The sequence below is a fragment of the Rhinoraja longicauda genome, chromosome 11, assembly GCF_053455715.1.
Source record: "Rhinoraja longicauda isolate Sanriku21f chromosome 11, sRhiLon1.1, whole genome shotgun sequence".
Lineage (NCBI taxonomy): Eukaryota > Metazoa > Chordata > Chondrichthyes > Rajiformes > Arhynchobatidae > Rhinoraja > Rhinoraja longicauda.
This window is the reverse complement of record NC_135963.1, coordinates 19,891,649-19,915,622: the sequence shown is the minus strand read 5'-3', so window position 1 is coordinate 19,915,622 and position 23,974 is coordinate 19,891,649. Positions and strand designations below refer to the sequence as shown.

Here is a 23,974-nt window from a genome sequence, read left to right as displayed (position 1 = left end):
TTGGAAGCATCATCCTCAACTGCCCACTCCAGGGATTGAAGATCTCCCTTCAGAATCAATGGACAATTCACCTGTCAAGAGATGCAATGGTCTTGAGCTTCAGTGCATTGGAAATTGAAGAACAATGTACGACGCTGCACAAACCACCGGATCTGTTGTTACTTGTCTACACAAATAGCTTTCTACTCCCTTGTCGAAGACAATGAAGAATCCATCTCAAAGTTGGCCGTTTTCAAAACCTGTTAGCATTCTATACTGCAATGACATGCAAGCCATGATCCTGATCAACGTGTTCAAGGCCGATCCAATCCAAATGACTCTTGAGATTAAGGAGGGCTGTGTCATTGCATCAACCCTCATCCCAGTGTAATACTGCTTCCTTATATCCATCCGTGTCCCCGTTGAGTGGAGCTACTCTAGGGGATGAATGGTGGAGGCAAGAGGGGAAAATATATAAAAGGCACACGAGGTGCACCTTTTTCCAAACAGTGCATATAGGGGACAAACTACCAGAGGTCCCTAAGCAATTGGGCCCTCGATTTCCTCAATGGCAGACCACAATCAGTACAAATTGGCAACAATATTTCCCCCATAGTAATTATCAGCACAGGAGCACAACAGGGCCACGTACTCAGTTCCCTGCTCCACTCACTCTATACCCATGACTATTTATTCACAAACTGCTGGAGTAACTCAGCAGGTCAGGCAGCATCTCAGGAGAGAAGGAATGGGTGACGTTTCGGGTCGAGACCCTTCTTCCGACTGATGTTAGGGGGGCAGGACAAGGGAAGGATATAGGTGGAGACAGGAAGACAGTGGGAGATCTGGGAAGGGGGAGGGGAAGAGAGGGACAGAGGAACTATCTAAAGTTGGAGAAGTCAATGTTTATACCGCTGGGCTGCAAGCTGCCCAGGCGAAATGAGGTGCTGTTCCTCCAATTTCCGGTGGGACTCACTATGGCACTGGAGGAGGTGCCATAGTGACTTCTCCAACTTTAGATAGTTCCTCTGTCCCTCTTCCTCTCCCCCTTCCTAGATCTCCCACTGTCTTCCTGTCTCCACCTATATCCTTCCTTTGTCCCGCCCCCCTGACATCAGTCTGAAGAAGGGTCTCGACCCGAAACGTCGCCCATTCCTTCTCTCCTGAGATGCTGCCTGACCTGCTGAATTACTCCAGCAGGAGTAATTATGTGAATAAATACCTTCGATTTGTACCAGCATCTGCAGTTATTTTCTTACTATACCCATGACTATGTAGCTACACAGTTATGCAATCTATAAATGATGTCACAATATAGAAGGGAGATTGAAAATCTTATTGAATGGTCGAACGACAATCATTCTCTCAACATTGACAAGAACAAAGAGCTGATTGTTAACTTTAGAAGGGGAAAGTCGAAGGGAAGAAAAACATGTCTTCATCGATGGGTTGGCGGTGGAGAAAGTCAGCCAGTTCCTTGGTGTGCACATCTCTGAAGATCTGTTTGTGCTCAGCACTTTGATGCAATCATAAAGAAAGCACATCACTGCTTCTACTTCCTTAGAAGAACGAGGAGATTCTATATGTTGACAAATACTCTTGAACTTCTACAGGTGTACAATAGAGAGCATGTTGACTGGTTGCATCACAAATTTGTCAACTCGAATGCCCAGGCAGGAAGATTACAAAAAGTGGTGGACAATGCCCAGACAATCATGGGCACTGCCCTTCCCACTATAATAGAGATCTGTAGAAGGCACTGCTTTAAACAGTCAGCATAAAAACCCTACACCACCCTGGCCCGCTCTCATTTCACTCCTAGCATCAGGAAGAAGTCTGAAAACCGTGACCACCAGGTTCAAGAATAGCTTCTTCCCAACAACCATCAGGATCTTGAATATCACACATTGCTACCTATGAACTATTTTTGGTTGCTCTAAGGGCAATGAGCTTTTTTGCACTGGTGTTGTGGCTAATAATATCTTCAATTTTTATTATATTTTATTTACGTATATTATATGTTGCACTGCTGCAAATAAGAATTTCATTGTTCCACTGTCAGTACATATGAAAATTAAACACTCTTGACACTTGAGAAAATAGTAGAGGTGGGTACATTTAAAAGATGCTTGGACAGGTACATGGAGAGGAAAGATTTAGAGGGACGAGCACTGACAAGCGGGACTAGCTCGGGTGGGCAACGTGGTTAGCATGGACGAGTTGGACTGTTTCCGTGCTGTACAACTCTATGACTCTCAGCACCAAAATCTCAAGCCCTGCAACAAATTCAGTTACTACTGAGTGGCAGCATCCCATTCATCCGGTTATGCTTTGAGACATGATCGAAGGTTGGCATTGATAAAGTACCATCAATGCTGCATCAGCATAACTTTCCAAATCCAATGATTGTATAAGTGAACTAATGTCAGTACCAAGTCAACATCCCCACCTTCAAGGCTCTGATCACATTCAATCATCTCCAGCATGTAGGTTATCATCTGACTCCTGAAACAAGCACATCTCATGGAGCTCTGTTGTAGCAAAGGAAGATGTAGAAAATGCTTCAAGGAGTTCTCAAAGCAGCCATGAAAAAAATGTCCCTTTCCAATTCATTAGTATCTTTGTCCCTTGGTTACTCAATATTTATCCTGTGCTTTTTATTTAATGAAAACAAAATTATATGCGAACAATTTTCTTCAGTACATCTTATTGCATCTTAGTTAATCTATGCAACAACAAAGAGGAATAATGATGAGGCAATAAGGTGTTAAGCCTATAGGAAACTGAAGCAGTACCATGGAATTTACTCAAGTACATATTCCCAATAATACAAGGAATGCAGGAGGTGACAAAAAACCCACGCACAATCCCAAGAGCAAACGTTTGAATGCTACTTTTAAGTCTGCTTTTATTCACATTGGTTAAACTGAATATGTAACCGTTATCAAATCCTCAATGCTGTAAGATGTGTCAGGTACATGTTTCCCAGCTTTGTATCCTCAGGATCATGGATCCACCAATCGTCATTGTTAATTATATATCATGTTATTCAATACGCAAATCAAAATCAACGTTAAAGTTAAAGTGAAAATATTACAGTGGCACATTAGCTGAAGTTCTTCCAAATTCAAACTGCAAGGTGGATGTTTCTATTTCTCTAGTTAATAACACCAATAAAATTATGGGAGAGTTTGCTGCTGCCAATGGGTACTAAAGAATAAAATATTAATTCATTAACCATTGCATTTCCGACGATGCAGAAAATTCATCCTCAATTTTCAATGGTACGTATGTTGGTTTATGTTTGCAATCCCTTATGGATTACCTACAATATCAAAACTCATACACGCACTTATAATAGACACCTGGTTAAACTGCCATTCTAACATTGAAGCTTTTCTTTCAAACAGCATCCTCATAAATCTAAGACTGAAGACGGGTCTCAACCCGTAACGTCACCCATTCCTTCTCTCCAGAGATGCTGCATGTCCCACTAGTTACTCCAGCATTTTGTGTCTATCTTCAGTTTAAACCAACATCTGCAGTTCCTTCCTGCACAATGTTCCAACACTTATTGTGTACTTTATCCGACACTTTATAAATGCACTATTACATTTATTAGTACATAATCTGAATCCTTTGATTAGATAATTATTGGTCACTCATGCGTGCAAAATACAAAACCATGAGATTCTTTCAGCCTTGAGGAATATAATGGTAATCAAGCTTTGTAAAGTTTTGATATACACATTCTCAGTAAATTATATTGGTGTGTGACCTAGTGTCTTCAACTCCTGTAACTGAATTCTACCCTCACCAGACCAACATAAATGTTTTTGCAATGATTCTGTAAATATGTTAAAAATAAAAGCAAACACAAAGATGTTAACAGATCTTTCTTTTATTGGGTTAAATACGGACATTTTGAGGCAACCCTATGGGTTCCTTGAAGAACCTGCACTGCTGGCTTTTGGAATGAGCAATAGGTTGGGATCTTGGAGGCTTCTTTAAGAGGAAGATGTTTACTGCAACACCAGCCTATTTAAATAAATATCACATCTGAATCCATATGGCTGTCTGCACGAGATTAAACAAATTATAACATGGATAAATATACGCCAGATATAGAAACTCCATCACAGAATCATCACTCACTTTCACACCTGAAATGTTAAAAAAATACTTGACAGAGTTAACAGTTAGGTCTCTGTGTTGGACTGTCCAAGCTCATATGGTGGCTTTTTCTAATGTTCAAAGTTTAATGCTACTCAGTAAACATGGCCCACTGACTCTTGATTGGGAATTAAGAAATTGGAAAATATATAGCAGTAGAGAAATATAACTTTGGCATTGGGAAGAGAAAGTCCCTGTACAACTGCTGTACAAAATATATCCCTCTTTGTTCAGTACAGACCAACAAAGTTTGTAGAGATTGTGGAGACGTCTAAAGCTCAAATGCCCCTAAATTTAGCAATTCCGTTCAGTTGAGTACTCTGAAAAGTCTCTCAATTTGCTTCCTAACGATTTTTATAGAGTCAACATTTTTGTTGTTGTTCATGGCAGCATTTTCTAGTTAAAGTTAGATTACTAATTTCCCCTTCAACTTTTATCAATGCCAAATGGCATTTTGAAATTGTCACCCAATAGATCAGATAATACAAAGGTTGATTTTCTTCTTCTCAGTATTTGGTTTGCTTCTGTCCAGTGCCTTCTTGGGTTAGACCAGCTGAAAACCTTGTCTCATAATTTGCCATCAAATTACATTATATATGACCGGTCACTTCATTTCTAATGATGTTCCTTCAGGACCAATTTATATTCATCAGAAATATATGAATCAAAAAACACAATTATTACTTAAGTCTGAGAACCTCCTACGTGCCAACCATCTTAGTAAAAATTTAAATAAGTGAAGTCTCAAATATTTTTTTACTCTAAGTGTGCTGAGTTGTTATGTGAAGTTATATGACTTTTTAACTCTGGTCACCTAGAATATAAATTAACATTTTGAACAGTAATTAGCTTGCGTAGGAGCAGAGCCAATTCAAACCCAATGCTCATTCCTTTGTAAGATTTAACTTGTCTTCCAACAGTCCATGTCCAATGTCCAGATGAACAGCAAATTGAAGGGGTCCAGAATACCAGCAGTATCATATCTCCATCAAGCGATCATTGCCCACAATTATTGCATTCACATGTTTGGCTGCAAGAACAGAAAAACAAAGTATGAAATGAAAAGTTAAAGAAGTATATTTGCAGTGCTTACAATAAAACTACTACAAAATTAAATATACTTGAAATTTCACCTTTGCAGTTACAAGTTGAAAACATGGAATGAAAGAATGTGCTTTTAATTCCAAGTCTTTCCAAAGTAAGCAATGCGTTTACTAAGCATGATTTACATCAAATCATACTACGTTGCTGAAAGCTGGCAAATGCAATAAACTGTTAAGTGAAGATTAATTACTAATGGGTGATGAACGTTGCACATCATGGATCAGAAGACTGAAGGTCGCCTTTAAAGGCTGCACACCTTTCCTTTTCGAGATGTGACATTTGATCGGGGACTTCCTTTGGGAAAGATTTGTTATAATTCTACTTCAGAAATGTGCTTTCAGCCATTTGGATTTTGATTCTATCCTCAGCACCATTTTCTTGATAGTCATTTGCACAGTATCACTGTTATTGATTATTCAACTCATTTCATGTCAAATCCACAAGTTACTATATTTCTATATATTTACAAAGGTACCATTCAAAGTAAAATAATTGGTCGATAAAACAATGATTTTCTTACGTTAGGTTTTAAGCTCGATGAAAGAAGTTCCAGACACAACAATTAGGTACAGAATTAACACTCATATGGATAAGTGTGGATTGATCTGAAAAAGCCAGCATGAATTTGTTAAAGCTAAAATGTGTTTAACCGGCTTGAGTTTCCTTTTTAATGTAGTAACTGTAAGATTAGGTGTCTTTTAACGAAGATAGCGCTGCCATATTTTTCATGTGGTCTTTCAATAACTAGCTTCATTCCAGGGATCTTAGGTCGATGCTGTTGCTGGCCTCTGTGGGTCTCTTGTAGACATAAGACATCACAGTCATTCTCGTTGCAGAGCTTTCCAATCAGTTGTTGTTTTGCAGATGAAAGCCCCTCGGCATTGATGGACATCATTGTCATTGTCCGTCCTGAAAAGGATGCAAGCTTCCGGCGACAATCAGTGGGAACCATCACTTGTTAAGACTTGGCAGGCTGGTTGGTGGTTGTAGCTTTGCAGGAGTTGGTACAATACTGTAGATACAGCGGTGCCTACGACACTGTGAACCACCGGCTGCTCCTCAACAAGCTCCATGACATGACAGAGGACTTCCACTTGAACAAACTGATTCAACTGTTATTGGAAAACAGACGCTTCTATGTTGAGCTAAATGGTAAACGCAGCAGATGGAGAAAACAAAAGAATGGCCTGCCTCAGGTTAGCCTGTTGCACCTTCGTAATCGCGAAGCTGGGAGGAAGCTGCCCTTAACATGGAATGGTGTCCCTTTGAGACACTGTGACTACCCTGTTTATCTTGGGGTCACTCTGGACCGAACCCTTTCCTTCAAGCCACACATTGAAAAGGTGAAGGGCAAAGTGAAGACGAGGAACAGGCTCCTACGCAAGCTGGCGGCAAACTCGTCGTGGGGTACCAATGCATCCACACTGTGGTCAACTGCTCTTGCATTGTGCTACTCTGCTGCAGAGTATGCTTGTCATGTTTGGGAGAGATCATCTCATGCAAAGAAAGTTGATGCCGCTCTTAATGACAACTGCAGATGCATCACTGGCTGCCTAAAGTCAACGGTTGTGGATAGCTTGCATGCCTTGGCCGGTATTGCTCTACCAGGAATCTGCAGATCAGTTGCCGGTAGAACTGAACGTAGTAGGCAAGTTGGGGACACCCGCCATCCCTGTCACTCCCATCACCCAGCCCCAAACCGCCTGAAGTCGAGGAAGAGCTTCCTTCACACAGTCCAGCCACTGTCACAGTCTCCTCAAGCAACCAGACTATCCTTGTGGGAAAAGAAACGCAGTGAAAACCACCATCACGAAAAACTACCAATCCCAACCAAGGAACAGCTACCACCTGGTCACAGGTGTGACTGGAAGATCTAGAAGTCCCTCAATAGGCTTCGTACAGGGATGGGCCGATGCAAGATCAATAGGAAGAAATGGGGATATGCAGATGCGGCAGACACAGAATGTGAATGTGAATCATCTGTACAATCCATGCCACACCTACTACAATGCCCACTTCTTGGTGAACAATGCTGCCTGGAAGATCTAGCCATGGCAAACGAGAAGGCTGTCCACTGTGCAAAAGCCTGGCCGAACATTTGAAACATAGATGATGGACATGAAAGAAGAAAGTAACTGTAAGGAGCAATTAAGAGAATGCAGTTGACTTAGTTTATATGGACTTTGATAAGCTGACACATAATTAAGCTCATCAATAAGATGCATGTTTATGGAATAAAAGGGGCCATGGCTGCATGGAGAGAAATCTGACTAAAATAACAGGAAACTGTAGTAGTGTAAGGTGCTTATCAAACTGGAGGGTAGCATACGGCAAAATGTCCACAGTACTAGGGCCATTATATTTATTATGTATCACTGACTCGGATTTAGATACAACAGGCATAACTTCCAAACTTGGAAGAATATCCTAAGTATCAAGGAAATACAGGTAGATTGGATGGTTAGAGATTGTTGGAAGGTGAAATTTAACGCTGTAAATTGTTACATTTTGGTAGGAAGTATGAGGATAGGCAATAGAGGGAAGATTCTAGCAGCTATCTCCCCTCTACTCCATCAGTTTGAAGAATGGTCCTGACCAGAAACATCATCTGCCCATTGCCCTCCACAGATGCTGCCTGGCTTGCTGAGTTATCCTTTGCTGTTAGCTCAATATTTCAGCATCTGCAGTCTCTTGTTCTCCTCTTACCATCTCGTTTGCACTCTCCTTACTTCCCTCACTGGTTTCCACAGAGTGGTGACTAGAATTGGGTACCATATTTCAGCTGTAGCCTAACTGATGTTTCTATGGGGATCTTATAGAGACATATAAAATTATGAAAGGACTGGACAAGCAAGATGCAGATAAAATGTTCCCAATGTTGGGGGAGTCCAGAACCAGGGGCCACAGTAAAAGAATAAAGGGGAGGCCATTTAAAACTAAGGTGAGAAAAAACTTTTTCACTCAGAGAGTTGTGAATTTGTATAATTCTCTATCGCAGAAGGCTGTGGAGGCCAATTCACTGGATGAATTTAAAAGAAAGTTAGATAGAGCTCTAGGGGCTAGTAGAATCAAGGGAAGAAGGCAGGCACAGGTTACTGATTGTGGATGATCAGCCATGATCACAATGAATGGCGGTGCGGGCTCGAAGGGCCAAATGGCCTCCTGCTGCACCTATTTTCTATGTTTCTATGTAATAAGGTTCAGCTTAATCTGCCTGCTTTACACAATAATGCCTCTATTTAAGAAACCCAGGAACCTTAAACTGCTCTCTCAATGCTTCCTGACACTTTGAAAGCCATAAATTTATAGAATGTGTGACTCTCTTCTAGCACACCCTTCAGAACCGTGCCATTTAATGTACAGTGCACCTTTTCCCCAAAATACATACCTCACCACCTCTGCATTAAATTCTGTGTTCTTTGTCTGCCTGTTCAATCAGTCTATGTCCTCTTGCAGTCTGGTTCTATCCTCACTGCTTAGCACACCTCCAACTTTTGAGTTATCTCCAAATTTGCAAACTTAATTCTGCAGACTCGAGCCTTTAATACAACTCAATATCCTAATCAATACTTTATATCAATTACAATATTTTAATTCATTGGTTATTCTACTAAAACATAGACAAGAAAATGAAATTAAGGGACAAAGCAGTAAAAAGGCTCATGTCCAGTCATGGGAAACCATGGTCCTGAACTTGAATCCTGTTTCAGGATTTCACTATACATCAATCTTCATAAACTGTTAAAATAGATAACAAAAATACTTCATTTGTCATTTTCAAAAAGAAATTATTTAAAAATCCAGTGAACTTACTGAGCTGTTGAAAGATAGGTTAAATCACCTCTACTTGCTAGTAATTAGTCATTCCAACTTAAAAACGATAATAAACACTTCCAGTCAAGAAACTCTGTCACCCTCTAGCAACATCTTACAAAAGATGTTCCCTGATTGATTATGCGTGAGGCAATGTACATAAATTATGTCTTAAAGTGCAAATTAGTCGTTAGTTATTGGAGGAACTATACGTGAAATCCACGAGTAATTCCAACCCAGTTCAATCCCTTAGTAACTTTAGTTAAGAATAGTTATGGGTTAACTGGAGGAGGAAGTGTTAATGTTCTAATTGTTTATGGTGTGCAGTGGCTTAATCGTTAAAGAATTTAAAATTTCACCTACATATTGACACCTTCGGCTTTAAAATATTTGGCAGAATTTAGCGCGTGGGACTGAATATTTTTGTTGGCCTGCAGAGATCTGTTCTTCCTGAACGTACAAGCACTTGAACAATAAACGGTCTTTGCAAGGGGAAGAAAAATTGCACATGTATATATATATATATATTTTAAAAGTGATAAAATTACTTCCCTCAAGAAATTCTATTTATGCAGACTTACTTTCCCACTGCCCAATGTATCGTAAATCATTAATAAAAAGAAAGAATACATTGCCTTACAAGAAAATCCCCGTGTAAAAGTCACTAAGTCAGCCTGAAATCCTGTTGTTTGAATCAGCAGAGGATAAAGGCCTTGGAGCTTTTTGCCAGAGAGGACACTGTTCCTGACAGATGTTAAGCTCATCTCATGATGGATCATGCTGGCTCAGGACAATGACCCTTTTGTACGAGATTCAAATGTCAGGACAACAGAGAGCTTACTGTAAAGCCAACTTCCCTTTATTTGGGGAGGAGAGGAAGCAAAATCTGCTTGTTAGCTCAAGGATAGATTGCTGCTGACTGTGATAACTTTTAGTGTAAAAGGTTAGTTCCTAGGCCAGGACCACCAGGAAGCATTGCCTTGGGGACCAAGGGCTATGGGTTATCTTACAAGATTAAACATATTGATTGTTGATAAAGGAATAAAATTAAAATGTTAATTTATCCATGCATGTTTTTCAAGTGGAAAAATAGAATCAGTAATACCATACAATATTGCGTTTAGCAAGAAGATTTATTAAGGATGAAATACAGTATTATTCTGTTATATACTTCTAGTTTTGAAAAGAAAAACCTTTCATTAGTCTACTAGATATCCTCAGTGTTTACTTTGTTCTAAGGAAGGAAAGCAATCTGTTCCTGGCTTTTCAAATACTGTTGCTGTGCAATCTTCTACCCAAGTTAGTTGGATTCACATTCCAAAGTCATATAAGCTCTTGAAAGAATATCAGATTTTATAGAACTTTAAAAAAATGTTCGAACTCTCATTGTCATGATTTAGATTTTAGATTTAGATTTAGAGATATAGCGCGGAAACAGGCCCTTCGGCCCACCGAGTCTGCGCCGCCCAGCGATCCCCGCACATTAACACTATCCTACTACACACACTAGGGACAATTTTTACATTTACCCAGTCAATTAACCTACATACCTGTACGTCTTTGGAGTGTGGGAGGAAACCGAAGATCTCGGAGAAAACCCACGCAGGTCACAGGGAGAACGTACAAACTCCGTACAGACGGCGCCCGTAGTCAGGATTGAACCCGAGTCTCCGGCGCTGCATTCGCTGTAAGGCAGCAACTCTACCGCTGCGCCACTGTGCCGCATAGTGTCTTGCAGCATTGAAATAAGCCCTTCAGCCCAACTTGCCCACGCCGACCAATATGCCCTATCTACACTAGTCCTATCTGCTTTGCGAGTGCTTGGCCCACGACCCTCTAAACCTACCTTATTCACCACAAAACTTTGAGACTTTAAACGTGATGATTTTATAATGGTCAAGAATGAGAGAGAGAAAGAGACACTTTTTTATTTCCACCCATTGCAACCTGGTATCTCTTCTCTCCGATTTCTCTCCTTTTCCTAAAGTTGAGAATAAAGATCAATGCAAGATGGAGCACAGCCAAATCAATTACATTTAATATTTGAACACAGTTGGCAAAGTCATTCAAAAATGTATATACTCAGTTCACACTAAGTTAGTTGCTACTTTTCAAAATAACCACGGAATCAGTTTCTCTGATGCTGATTTTGAGATGGATGCTGTTCAGATTAAGGAAAATAACCCAGCAATTCATTTTTACCAATATTGACCCCACGAAGCAGCACAGTGACACTGCTGGCAGAGTTACTGCCTCACAGCGTCAGAGATGGTGGGATTTACCAACCAAAGGGATTTACCAGAAACGTTGCCTCAAAAATTCAGCCAGTATAAACAGAGACCCACACCACCCTGGCCACACGCTCATTTCACCCCTGCCATCGAGAAGAAGATACAGGAGCCTGAAAACTGTAATGCCCAAGTTCAGGAACAGCTTCTTCCCCACAGCCATTCGGCTACTAAACACTACAACCTCAAATAAGCTCTGAACTACATCGACTATTATTGCGCTATTATTTTTTTTGTGTGTACGTATGTGTATTTGTGAGTATCTGTATATACACACACACACACTGAACTTTATTTTTTTGTTTCTGTCTCCTTTATTATAATTGTTTACAGTGTACATTGTTTACATATTCTTTGTGCTGCTGCAAGTAAGAATTTCATTGTTCTATCTGGGAGATATGACAATAAAACACTCGACTCTTGAGACCCGGGTTCACACCTAACCTCAGGGGATGCCTCTTTGGAGTTTGCACATTCACCCCGTGGTCGCGTGGGTTTCCTCTGGGTGCTCCGGTTTCCCCCCACATAGAGTCATAGAATGATACAGTGTGGAAACAGGCCTTTTGGCACAACTTGCCCACACCAGCCAACATGTCCCACCTGCCTACGTTTGGTCCACATCCCTCCAAACCTGTCCTATCCATATACCTGTTTAACTGCTTCTTAAACATTGGGATAGTCCCAGCCTCAACTACCTCCTCTGGCAGCTTGTTCCATACACCCACCATCTTTTGTGTGAAAAAGTTACCCCTCAGAATCCTATTAAATCTTTTCCCCTTCACCTTAAACCTATATCCTCTGGTCCTTGATTCACCTACTCTGGGCAAGAGACTCTGTGCATCTACCCAATCTATTCCTCACAATTTTATACACCTCTATAAGATCCCCCCATCATTCTCCTGTGTGCAAGGGAATAAAGTCCCAGCCTCCTCAACCTCTCCCTTTAGTTCAGACCCTCTAGTCCTGGCAACATCCTTGTAAATCGGAAGTAAGGAAGGCAAATTAATGCTAGCATTTATTTGATACAGGACTGGAATACAAAAACAGAGATGTAGTGCTGAGGCTCTATAAGGCGCCGGCCGGTCAGGCCACATATGGAGTACTGTGAACAGATCTGGGCCCCATATCTGAGGAAGGATGTGCTGGCTCTGGAGAGGAGGTTTACCAGAATGATTCCAGGAATGAGTGGGTTAACATATGATAAGCGTTTGAGAGCACGGCCTCTACTCACTGGAGTTTAGAAGGTTGAGGTGGGAACTTTGAACTTGCATTGAAACTTACAGAATAATGAAAGGCATAGATAGAGTGGATGAGGAAAGGACATTTCCACTGGTGGGAGAGTCTAGGACCACAGGTCATAGCCTCAGAATTAAAGGACGCTCTTTTAAAAAAGGTGAGGAGGAACTTCTTTAGTTAGGTAATCTGTGGAACTCATTGCCACAGAGGGCTATGGATGCCGTCAGTGGATATTTTTAAGGTAGAGATAGACAAGTTCTTGATTAGAACGGGTGTCAAGGGTTATGGGGAGAAGGCAGGAAAATGGGATTAGATGGCAGAGATCAGCCATGATTGGATGGCGGAGTAGACTCGATGGGCCGATGGCCTAATTCCACTCCTTTAACTTGTGAAATCTTTTCTCTACCCTTTCCAGCTGACAACATCTTTCCCATAACTAAACACATACTCTAAATGGGGTCTCATCAATGTTTTATACAACTGCAACATGATCTTCCAACATCTATACTCAATACTCTGACTGATGAAGGACAATGTACCAAAAGCCTTTTTGACCACCTTATCTACCTGCAACTCGACCTTCAAGGAACCACACACCTGCACCCCTAGATAACCTCTGCTCTGCAACACTCCCCAGAGCGCTACCATTCACTGTGTAGGTCCTGTCCATGTTAGACTTCCCAAAATGCAACACCTCACATTTCTCTGTACTAAATTCCAAGCCTACCTGGCCAATCGATCAAGATCCTGCTGCAAACATCTCAAAGACGTATGGGTTTGCAGGTTAATTGACCTCCATAAAATTGCCCCTACTGTGTGGGGAGCAGATGAGAGAATAGAATAATATAGATTTAGTGTGAACGGGCGAGCGATGGTCGGGATGGATTCGGTGAGCCGAAGGGCTTGTGGCCATGCTGTATCTCTACGCTAAATTCATCTATGGCTCATTACTTGTTCTAACCTGGGGAAAGGACACTGTAAAAGATAGCTTCCATGTTGAAAAAATCATTGATTGGCTGCAAACGGGCGGCACAGTGGTGCAGCAGTAGAGTTGCTGCCTTAGCGCCAGAGACCTGGGCTCCATCCTGACTACGGCTGTTGTCAGTATGGTGTTTGTACCTTCTCCCTGTGATCATGTGGGTTTTCTCCGGGTGCTCCAGTTTCCTCCCACATTCCAAAGGCGCACAGGTTTGTCGGTTAATTGGCTTCTGTAAATTGTAGATTGTCCCTAGTGTGTAGGATAGTGCCAGTGTAAGGGGTGGTCAGCACGGACTCGGTGGGTCGAAGGGTCTGTTTCCGAACTGTATCTCTAAAGTCTATTTCTAATGTCTAAAGGCTGACCAGTATTCATTTTGGCTCGTGTAGAGGCACTCGCACTTCTGAATCAGAAGGTTGTTGGTTCAAGAACCTCACCATAGATATAAAGATGAAAAGGTTGCCATTGCAGCACAATACCATATATGACACAGAGAGCAATAAATGCTGTTTTTGCTCAAAGCGAATCAGCCTGCCCCTAATCCTTTCTTCAAAAAACATCCACTGTAATATACAAATGCGTACGGGTTGCCTCAAACTTCAACTCTACATATACTATGAACAATAGCAGATCTTGAGAAATTTTGTTCAAGAAATTGGGAGAAGCAGTTAGCAGTGGTATTTGAATGATTAAAACACGAAAGGCAGGTGTTTGGCTTAGAAATGAATGTACGCTTATTATTGCAATTGCCATTCGATTGAAAGTCATAGCAACTTCCAAGACAGCATTATCCGTATATCATTCATACTGCATGGCTTTAATGCTCTTGTAAGGGCTAATTAAGTATTTCAGCACAGTGGCACAGCTTGTAGAGCTGCTGCCTCACAGCTCCAGTGACCCAGGTTTGATACTGACCTCTGGTGATGTCTTGGCGCAGTTTTCTTCTTGTGGGTTTTCTCTGTCTAATAGGAATGTGGGGAGTTTACAGGGGAAAAATATAAGGACTGGGCTTCCTCTGAGGTGGCAAGACTCAGTGAGCTGAAACGACCAGCTTGCCTCTAATAAGGAAATATATAAATACAAGCAAAGAGACAACTCGGACAGCTAATGTCGAGTAATTTTGTGCAACCTTTCAGGGTAATGGAATGGGCAGATCAGCAGAGTTCATGGGCTATCAACTGATGCATGATGTTTCTGTCTGTAAAGCTAGTTGATCCATCTTGCGCTACTTCTTTCACCCCAGTCAACCTCCTGTTGTCCTAACTCCTCCAACTGCAGTCCTTCCTGTAATTATTAATCTGGCTGGAGTTGCAGAAAACGTGGAAAGAATAAAATAATGGATTCCTGCAGAAATTGTGCAAAATGGTACTTGACAGTGTAGTCTTGTTGTCCAAAGGACCTGTTGCGTGTGTGTGTGTGTGTGTGTGCGCACGTGCTTGCATGCGTGTCTATGTGGTGGCACATATAGCACATTACAAGGATGCAGGAGAAATTTCTGCAGCTAACTGTAATCATTCCTGAAGCCTATTCTGATCCTTATGATCCTTATTAAGAGCCAAATAATGTGGTCCAAAGGAGATTCGAATAGCTCAAATGGACATTAAAGGGAATGATCTTCTTCTAGAATGATTTTCTATGTTTCTATCTATACTCCTTGAAAACTGATTTTCATCTCTAGGAAACAATTCCTCTAAGCTTTAACTTATAAGTAGAAAATGCTGGAAACAGTCAGCAGGCCAGTGTGCATCATGTGAAGAGAAACTATTGGTTTCAGGCCGAATACTCTTAATCACAACTGCAAAGTAGACAAAAGAAGCTTGTTACGTTGCAGGAGGGGAAGGGGAGGGAATGCTTCTGAGAGTAAAAGCAGGGTGACCTTGAGCATAAGGTGAACACAAGGTTACCTGGTCAAATAACCTTCAACCTGAAACATTAACCCAGTTTCTCTCCCCACAGATGCTGATTGAGCTGCTGATTATTTCCAACATTTTCTGTTTCTATTTTAGATTCCTAGCATCTGCAGTTTTATTGATTTTCACCTCCAAGGATTTACTCAGGTGGTTAGAACACAGCAGGCCCTGCTGCAGGTGCAGCATGCAGTGAAGAAAGCGAATGGTATGTTGGCATTCATAGCAAGAGGATTTGAGTTTAGGAGCAGGGAGGTTCTGCTGCAGTTGTACAGGGCCTTGGTGAGACCGCACCTGGAGTATTGTGTGCAGTTTTGGTCTCCTAACCTGAGGAAAGACGTTCTTGCCTTAGAGGGAGTACAGAGAAGGTTCACCAGATTGATCCCTGGGATGGCAGGACTTACATATGAGGAAAGACTAGATAGACTGGGCTTGTACTCGCTGGAATTTAGAAGACTGAGGGGGGATCTTATAGAAACATATAAAATTCTTAAGGGGTTGGAGAGGCTAGATGCGGGAAGATTGTTCCCGATGTTGGGGGAGTCCAGAACCAGGGGTCACAGCTTAAGGATAAGGGGGAAGTCTTTTAGGACCGAGATGAGAAAACATTTCTTCACACAGAGAGTGGTGAGTCTGTGGAATTCTCTGCCACAGAAGGTAGTTGAGGCCAGTTCATTGGCTATATTTAAGAGGGAGTTAGATGTGGCCCTTTTTGCTAGAGGGATCAGGGGGTATGGAGAGAAGGCAGGTACAGGCTACTGAGCTGAATGATCAGCCATGATCATATTGAATGGCGGTGCAGGCTCGAAGGGCCGAATGGCCTACTCCTGCACCTATTTTCTATGTCTATGTTTCTATGTTTCACCCACGATGTCTGTGCTGAGCATGAAGCAAATGTAATCTGCACATCTGCCTGCATGTGGTCTATATCCCTCCATTCCCCCATCTGTTGATGTGTCTGGCTAAAAGCATATTAAACAATGCTATCCACCACTTCCCCTGGCAGCACATTCCAGCCACCCACCCACCACTCTTTGTTTAGTTTAGTTAAGAGATACAGCGCTGATACGGGCTCTTCAGCCCACCGAGTCCGCATCGACCAGCTATCACGCATTCACTCGTGCTACCCTACACACTAGGGTCAATTTACAGATGCCAATTAACCTACAAACGTGTATGTCTTTGGAACCGCTGTGTAAAAAAATAGCTTGCCACTTTCCCCCTCTCATCTTAAACCTATGCTGTCATGTATTTGACATTTCCACCCTGGGGAAAAAGACTACCTATCTACCCTGTCAATACTTCTCATGATTTTATACATTTCTCTCAAGTCGCCTCTCAGCCTCCGGCGTTCCAGAGGAGATAATCCAAGTGTGCACAATTTCTCCTTGCACTCTAATCCAGGAACATTTTGTTCAACCTCTTCTGCACCCTCTCCAATGCCTCCACATCTTTCCCATAATGCGGTAACTGGAACTACACACGATACTCCAAATGTGGCTTCACCGGAGTTATATATAGCTGCAACATAACGTCCTGGTATTTATACTCCACACGCTGATGGATGAAGGTAAGCATGCCGTGCAACTTCTTTACCATGCCATTACTTGTATTGCCACTTTCAGGGAGCTATGGACTTGCACCCCAAAATCCCTCTCTACACCAGTGCTCATGATGTACTTTAATTTTTAGAATCAGAGTGCCATGAGGGATCTTATCAAAAGCTTTACTGCCCAACCCGCATCAATCATCTTTGTCTCTTCCTTAAAATGCTCCATCAAGTTTGTAATACATGATCTTCGCCCTCCGTGCAATGCTGACTTTCCCTGACAAGTCTATACTTGAAGAAGGCTCCTGACCCAAAATGTCAGATGTCCATTGCTTTCCTGAAAATTGCTGACTGACCCAAAGTTCCTCCAGCAGTTTATTTTCTTGGTTCATGATTGCAGCATCTGCAGTCTCGTGTCTCCAAGTCTCTGCTTTTTCTGGTGCAAGTAGATCCTGTCCCTAAGATTCGTCTCCAGTAATTTGCCTACCACTGATGTAATGCTCACCATCCTATAAGTTTTGGGTTGTCTCCAGTGGCTTCCTTAAACAGAGGAACTATGTTGACTATTTTCCAGTCCTCTGGGACTTCACCCGTAGCTAACCACAATACAAAGATCTCTGGCCCTGCAGGACCCAGCAATTCCCTCTCTTGCCTCGCTCAATAATCTGATTGAGTGTCAACGGGAATTCCCATTAAAAATGCTACGGCCCCAAAATATTAATCTGCATGCATTTTTGTCATCAAAACCGTAACTAATAACACAAAATACTAATCAGTTTTATTATCCTTTCTACTATTTCTAGCTTGTGATCTCCAATTGGGAAACTACTAAGAGAACAGCAAGACCCCAAAGACTTTCCTTCAGACCTAGAAGTGTGCAAAAGCAACATGTAACTTGGAGTTTCTGTCCTCTCACCTTGTCTTGCTCTGAAATCCAACTATAGCACAAAGCCTGCCTATTGTTATTTTTAGATTTCCACCCGATTACATTAAAGCTTTAGATGTTTGGGCCCTAATGTGCAAGCTACATGAAAATATTCTGTTTAAATAGTGGACAATTTCTTGAGATAATAATGCTCCCATTTTAATAGGAAATATGCTGTCCTGAAGAGAAATTAATAAATTAATATTTCGGCTTCTGAATGATGTATGCCACTCACAGTCAATACCAGACTGCAGAACCAATGATCATGGTAATTTTACAGCCACATTTTCAGTTCCAGTCATGACAGTCGTTTATTTTTCTACAGACTACAAGGTTTCTTTTCTCTTTCAATCCCTCCCCAAAAAGCAAAGAGTATGCTACTCAAAGCGTGAAAATATTCTGTGGTTTTGTTGGAGTTTCAGTTATGCTGGGCCATAACATACCGAGAGAAGGGAAACGATTAATATGGCGTCAGTGTACGAGGTTGGTCAAGGTTTTCTGGTTAGGTTAGTTTCGGGGGTCTGTACAAATTCCATAGAACTTGTACATGTCGGCAAATTGATCTAGGATTACTCATCTTTCTCAGTATCTTAGACTGAAAACCACAGTCAGCCAAATTGATCTGGGGAATGATCTGGGGCTTGACAATTCTTTTCTCCGGTGACCCCTCAGCCAGCAAGTGTGTCATTTGCATCGGCTTCAAATCATTCTCTAACATTTTAATAAGGTTTTCACAAACAATTCTTTGAACACACACCTTAATGACCAGGGAATTTCACCTGCTAAAATTTCTGGTTCGTTTCCCAGAGTAGAGACATTCTCTTTCTCTTTGGAGTACTATGCAGAGAAACCACGAACAAGACGCACACGAAAAAGAAAAGTTTGTCTTCCAGGACCGCTAAGAAAAAGTGCTAGTGCTCATTCTGCCAGCTGTCAAATATATGTACTGTAAAACAAATGTTTAATTGTTGCGTGAAAAGTTAAATTTCCCGAAAGCCTTTGGTTATACTGCAATGTTTAACTCAAAAATTATGTTTGTAACAATCCAGCTCTAAATATTGATCCTGAATTATAATTATTTGTATAATAATTGCAACATTTTTCAATTAAAGGAAACAGTGTTTGTGCCATTTGCACCAATAATATACTTCATATAAATATATAGTAAAAGAGTCAATATTTTTGTTGTACTATTAAACAATGAATTGCGTGTATATATATTTGGCAATTGGTAGAATGACAAATCCCATTTTCTGCCAACTAAATCTGGGATAGAATGCATCATTAAAACATGTATTTTTGGTATTTAATTGACATGAAAGAAACAAATTGGCAAGTATCTGAGTTCAATAAAGACAGTGCGTGGACACTGCAGACAGGTTCCATGCTTGTAAGCAAGATGAGCAAGTCAAGCCTCACCACATTAATATTAGTTTAAAACCTGATTAAAAGGCAGCCCAGACAGCTGCTAGGTAACAAGTGTTCATATATGTCGAATCTATTTGTATAGATGACAAATCTGAGCAAGGCCATTTGAAATTAAAAATATTGCAAATGCCAACACTGCATATTTCATAGGGGGTCCATTCTACATGGTATTTTAATTTCCAGATTAACACTCAAATTATTAATTAATAAAAACAAACTCAAATTATGGATGAATTAAATCAGTCTGAAGAAGGGTTTCGACCCGAAACGTTCAGTCTGAAGAAGGGTCTCGTCCCAAAACGTCACCCATCCCTTCTCTCCTCAGATGCTGCCTGACCCGCTGGGTTACTCCAGCATTTTGTCTACCTTAAATTATGGATTACAGTAACTTGATCGCAACAGTTAATGACTGCTTTAACTCAAGAACAAAACAATACCACAAAAACCTAAATGGAAGTAGAACGTAGAATTTTAAGGAAACACGCGCAAAAGAGAGGTCTGTGTGCCATAATGAGTTATAATGGTATAACGCTACGATAGTTACATAATGAGTTATAATGCGACTACAAATGAAGATTATGAAACCACAACTGTGCAATCCTTGCAGCTAGTTCATTGGAGCATTGGGGGAGCTAGGAAATGCATCATCGGGTTGTTGCTTTGTTCAGGGAATGGCAGAGTGGTGAAAAATAATTTAAATACATCAACAATGGGTTTTCAGTTAATGCTTCATCAATGTAATTCTATACATTTTCTACTCAGAAGTAATTAGTGAATATTAATAAAATTTCTTACACTTAGCTTCAACACGCTGTCCACTTCCCAAGAGACAATCCTTGAGATCGGCCCCTTTCTCAATGACTGCTTTACTGCAAATAACACTGCCTTGTATGCAGCACCTGGAAAATATAACACATTGCCATCAATTTTCACTTTTGTACATTTGCATACAATTGCAATCCAATATACTGTGTTTTCCATATTAAACCATTTGGAAAAGTGCTGACCAAGGCACAATAAGAGAAACAGATGCTTTAAACTGGCAGAAAGAATCCTGCCATTTTCATGCACCCTCAGTTTGGATTGTGTCCTTGTTAGGAGTTGTTAGGCATGGGATATCTTTCAGGAGTTAGGGAATGGGGTAGCAGCACGTTAATACAAATGAGATACAGTCTTCAATCTACAAGGATAGCTGCATGAATATACAGCATTGTCTGCAGAGAGCCATCTCTCAGTGCAGAGGTAAAAGGCTGGTTTGGGTGTCTGGATTTCCAACAAAGGTGTTTCAATATGCAGAGGTTCTGCTGTCAGTTGAGATGTGCTTCCATTATAAATATGCTATTTCTACAGCCATTATGTCTAATCACAGAACATTGCAGTAAACAGGATTTGCGAGTTTTGAAACTGCATTTAATCACTTGCTGTTATCATTGTCAAAAACAAATATAAAACCTCAGCATGCATTTAAGTTCAGAAAGAGTTTAAGTCCAGAGGTTCTTCACGGAATAGATTCTCCAGAATGCCTGCTTGTTGTGTTGAATAAAGATATTTTACATCCAGCAGCTTCAGTCAGTCCCTATCCAAAATGAATCATTATTTTTCTCTTTCATAATGGTTTAAGTTTCTATTTCAGCTATCATATTTTCATTGAACATTTACTCAAAATTGAAGAATCCAGCCAGAAATACACATACTTTGTACTTTCATTACAGATTCTGTCCGATTTGCTGAGTACTGGCTGTATTTTTTGATTATTGTATCTATCACGAATGACTCATTTAAAAAAAGTATAATAATATATTGTCATTATTCTATTGAATTAATTTCCTTCCATTGACTAATCTATAAACTGTCATATATGTGTCATAGTCTATGAATAAAATGCACATATGGCACTAAATGAGCTTAATAAAATCCTTAACAAACCTTAATTTAAAGTAATTGCTTCCATACCAAGTATTTTATCGTGTATATATAGATATAAAATGTAGAGTTGGGTACATCTTTAAACTATTTAAAGTAGGGAGTGCCACCATTTCCCCATTACGTTCGTCTAAAATCGTAATGCTCCTTTATGAAGCAACCATGCTACCACAATCCAAAAAGGGTGAGTCTTTCATAATGAGATTAAGGTTGGCTTTTGTGAAATTAGGCACGAGTTAAAATGGGTGCCAGCACACCAACCTTGCTCTCAACATCAGTAAGACCAACAGGTATGTGAGTGAGGTAAAAAAGAGGAAAAGAGCCTAGCGCATACACGAGGCGTACAACGGGGGTCAAAAAACGGGATTTTGGGGGGGAAATTTACACCCAAAATTATCGGTTTCAAGCCTCTTTTAGTGGATTTCAAAGTAAAAACAGACATTAGAAAATAATGTGAATATGTCACTGTATACTAACAATTTTTTGAAGTAAATTCAAACATTAATTGATAATCAGCCCAAAAAGGTGGTAATTAGCTTTTCTGCTGTGTTTTATATTTTAACCCTGTCTTAATTAATTTAGTTACATAATCTTGCACTTAAATTTAACATTTACTCATTACAGTTCCACCACTGATTTTCTGGTACTCTTGGTTCCAGAGCTTTGCTGGTTTATCCAGCTGGCCAAGGAAGTCGGCTATGGGGATAGATGTGCTGGCTCCAGCTGGGCTGGAGTTCCAAAGCCCCAGCCGCAGGTTGCAAATTCAACCCACCGGTTGGCCGTGGAAGTCCCGATGAGGTTGAGATTGGCTGCCTTGTCCAGCCTAGGTGCCACATCTTCAAACAAGATCCAGAAGAAATGTGCGAGTGGCTCAAGGCGGCATTTAACTAAAAGCAGATCCAGGAGCACTGATAAAAGCAATGTCTATGAGGATAAAGGGAAGTCATTTGATATAATTCACCATCAGCCTTAATTTCTTATTTGGCAGCTACTCTTAAACCGCCTCCCAAACCTAATACCTCCACTACATTAGACACACGGAAACACCTGCACTTCCAGCTCCCTTCTAAAACGCACATGTCTCCGATATGGAAATTTATTGCTTGTACATCTTTGTTGAAGGATCTAAATTCTGGAACTTCCTATCCCACTGCTCAGTGTAGTATGTTTACCAGAAGAACTGCAGTAGTTCAAGGTTGCAACTTACCACCAACCTCTCTACAAATATGGTTGGGTAATAAATATTAGCCATAGACCATAAGACATAGGAGCAGAATTAGGCCATTCGATCCATTGAGTCTGCTCCACCATTTATCATGGTTGATCTATTTTTCCTTCTCAAACCCATTCTCCTGTCATCTCCCTGGAACCTTTGATGCCTTGGCAGTTGAACCCAGATTTTTTTTTTTTAAAGTGAATAATTTAAAAAATCAATGAACATCTGAATGTCAAGTTAAGACAGTGCAGATTACCGAGATTTACGACAGGATCTTGGCCAGCTGGGTATGTGGGCCAAGGAATGGCAAATGTAGTTTAATTCAAATAAGTACGAGGTGTAGCTTTTTGGGAAGTCAAACCAAGGTAAGACTCTCACAGAGGGCCACGAGGAGTGTTGTAGAACAGAGTTCCAGTGCAGTTCTCTGAAAATGGTGCCACGGGTGGACAGGGTGGTGAAGGCTGCTTTTGGCAAGTTGGCCTTCATTGTATAAGGGCAGTGAGCCTAGCAGTTAGGACGTTGTGTTGCAGGTGTAACAAGACATTTGCGAGGCTGCACTTGGAATCTTGTGTTCCATTTTGGTTATACAGCTGTAGGAAAAATGCCATTAAACTGGAAGAGTGCAGAAAAGATTTACGAGGATGATGCAGAATTCGAGTTAAAGAGAGTGGTTGGACAGGCTAGGACTTTTCTCCTTTGAGCGTAGGAGACCGAGGGGTAATGTTACATAGGTGCATAAATTCATGACGGGCATAGGTAGTGAATGGACAGTTTTTTTCCTTGGGGCATCAAGAATTAGAGGGCATTGGTTTAAGGTGAGAGGTGAAACATATAATGGGAACCAGAGGGGCAGCCTCTTCGCATGAATGATATTACATGTTGGGAACTAGCTGCCAGAGGAAATGATAGAGGTAGCTACAATTACAACATTTAAAGGACATTTGGAGAGGTACATTGAACAGAAAGGTTTAGAGGGTGTGGGTCAAACAGTGTCAAAAGGTGCTAGCGTAGATAGGCATCTTGGTTGCCATGGACAGGATGGACCAAAGGGTCTGTTTCCATGCTGTATGCTTCTGTGAATCAAATAGAATTTATTGGCATATGCACAAGTACGGTGAGGTTCAGGTACAATGAAAATCTTGCTTACAGCAGCATCACAGGCACATAGACCCAGACAAACACACCACCACACAAATTATACATAAATCATATATAAATTACACATAAATGCTTCTCGAATGTAATGAACAATGAATATGGAGATCAGAAACCTTTAGTTCCTGTATGAAAACCAGTATTCCAAAACTGGACGTACTTCCAATTGTCACAAGATAATGTGACACGGTTAAATTCATTGTTGCATCTAATGTGCCTGCGAAGATGCAGCAAGAAAGAATTTAATTGTTCCAATTCATATCCGGAGCATATGACAAATAAACACTCGGAGTCTTGAATTA

The 23,974-nt window shown here is 40.8% G+C and overlaps 1 protein-coding gene across 1 annotated transcript in view; it reads right to left on the bottom strand.

The window, feature by feature from the left end:
* Nucleotides 1-3,871: 3,871 nt before the first annotated feature.
* Nucleotides 3,872-23,974, bottom strand: part of eif2b3 (eukaryotic translation initiation factor 2B, subunit 3 gamma) — an 81,865-nt gene continuing 61,762 nt past the window's right edge. Inside the window, exons 11-12 of the mRNA XM_078407943.1 lie at nucleotides 20,174-20,277; nucleotides 3,872-5,182 (exon numbers count right to left, since the gene is read on the bottom strand). Of these exons, the coding sequence (XP_078264069.1) occupies nucleotides 5,130-5,182; nucleotides 20,174-20,277 (157 nt within the window). The 3' untranslated portion in view covers nucleotides 3,872-5,129. The remainder of the gene's footprint in view (nucleotides 5,183-20,173; nucleotides 20,278-23,974) is intronic.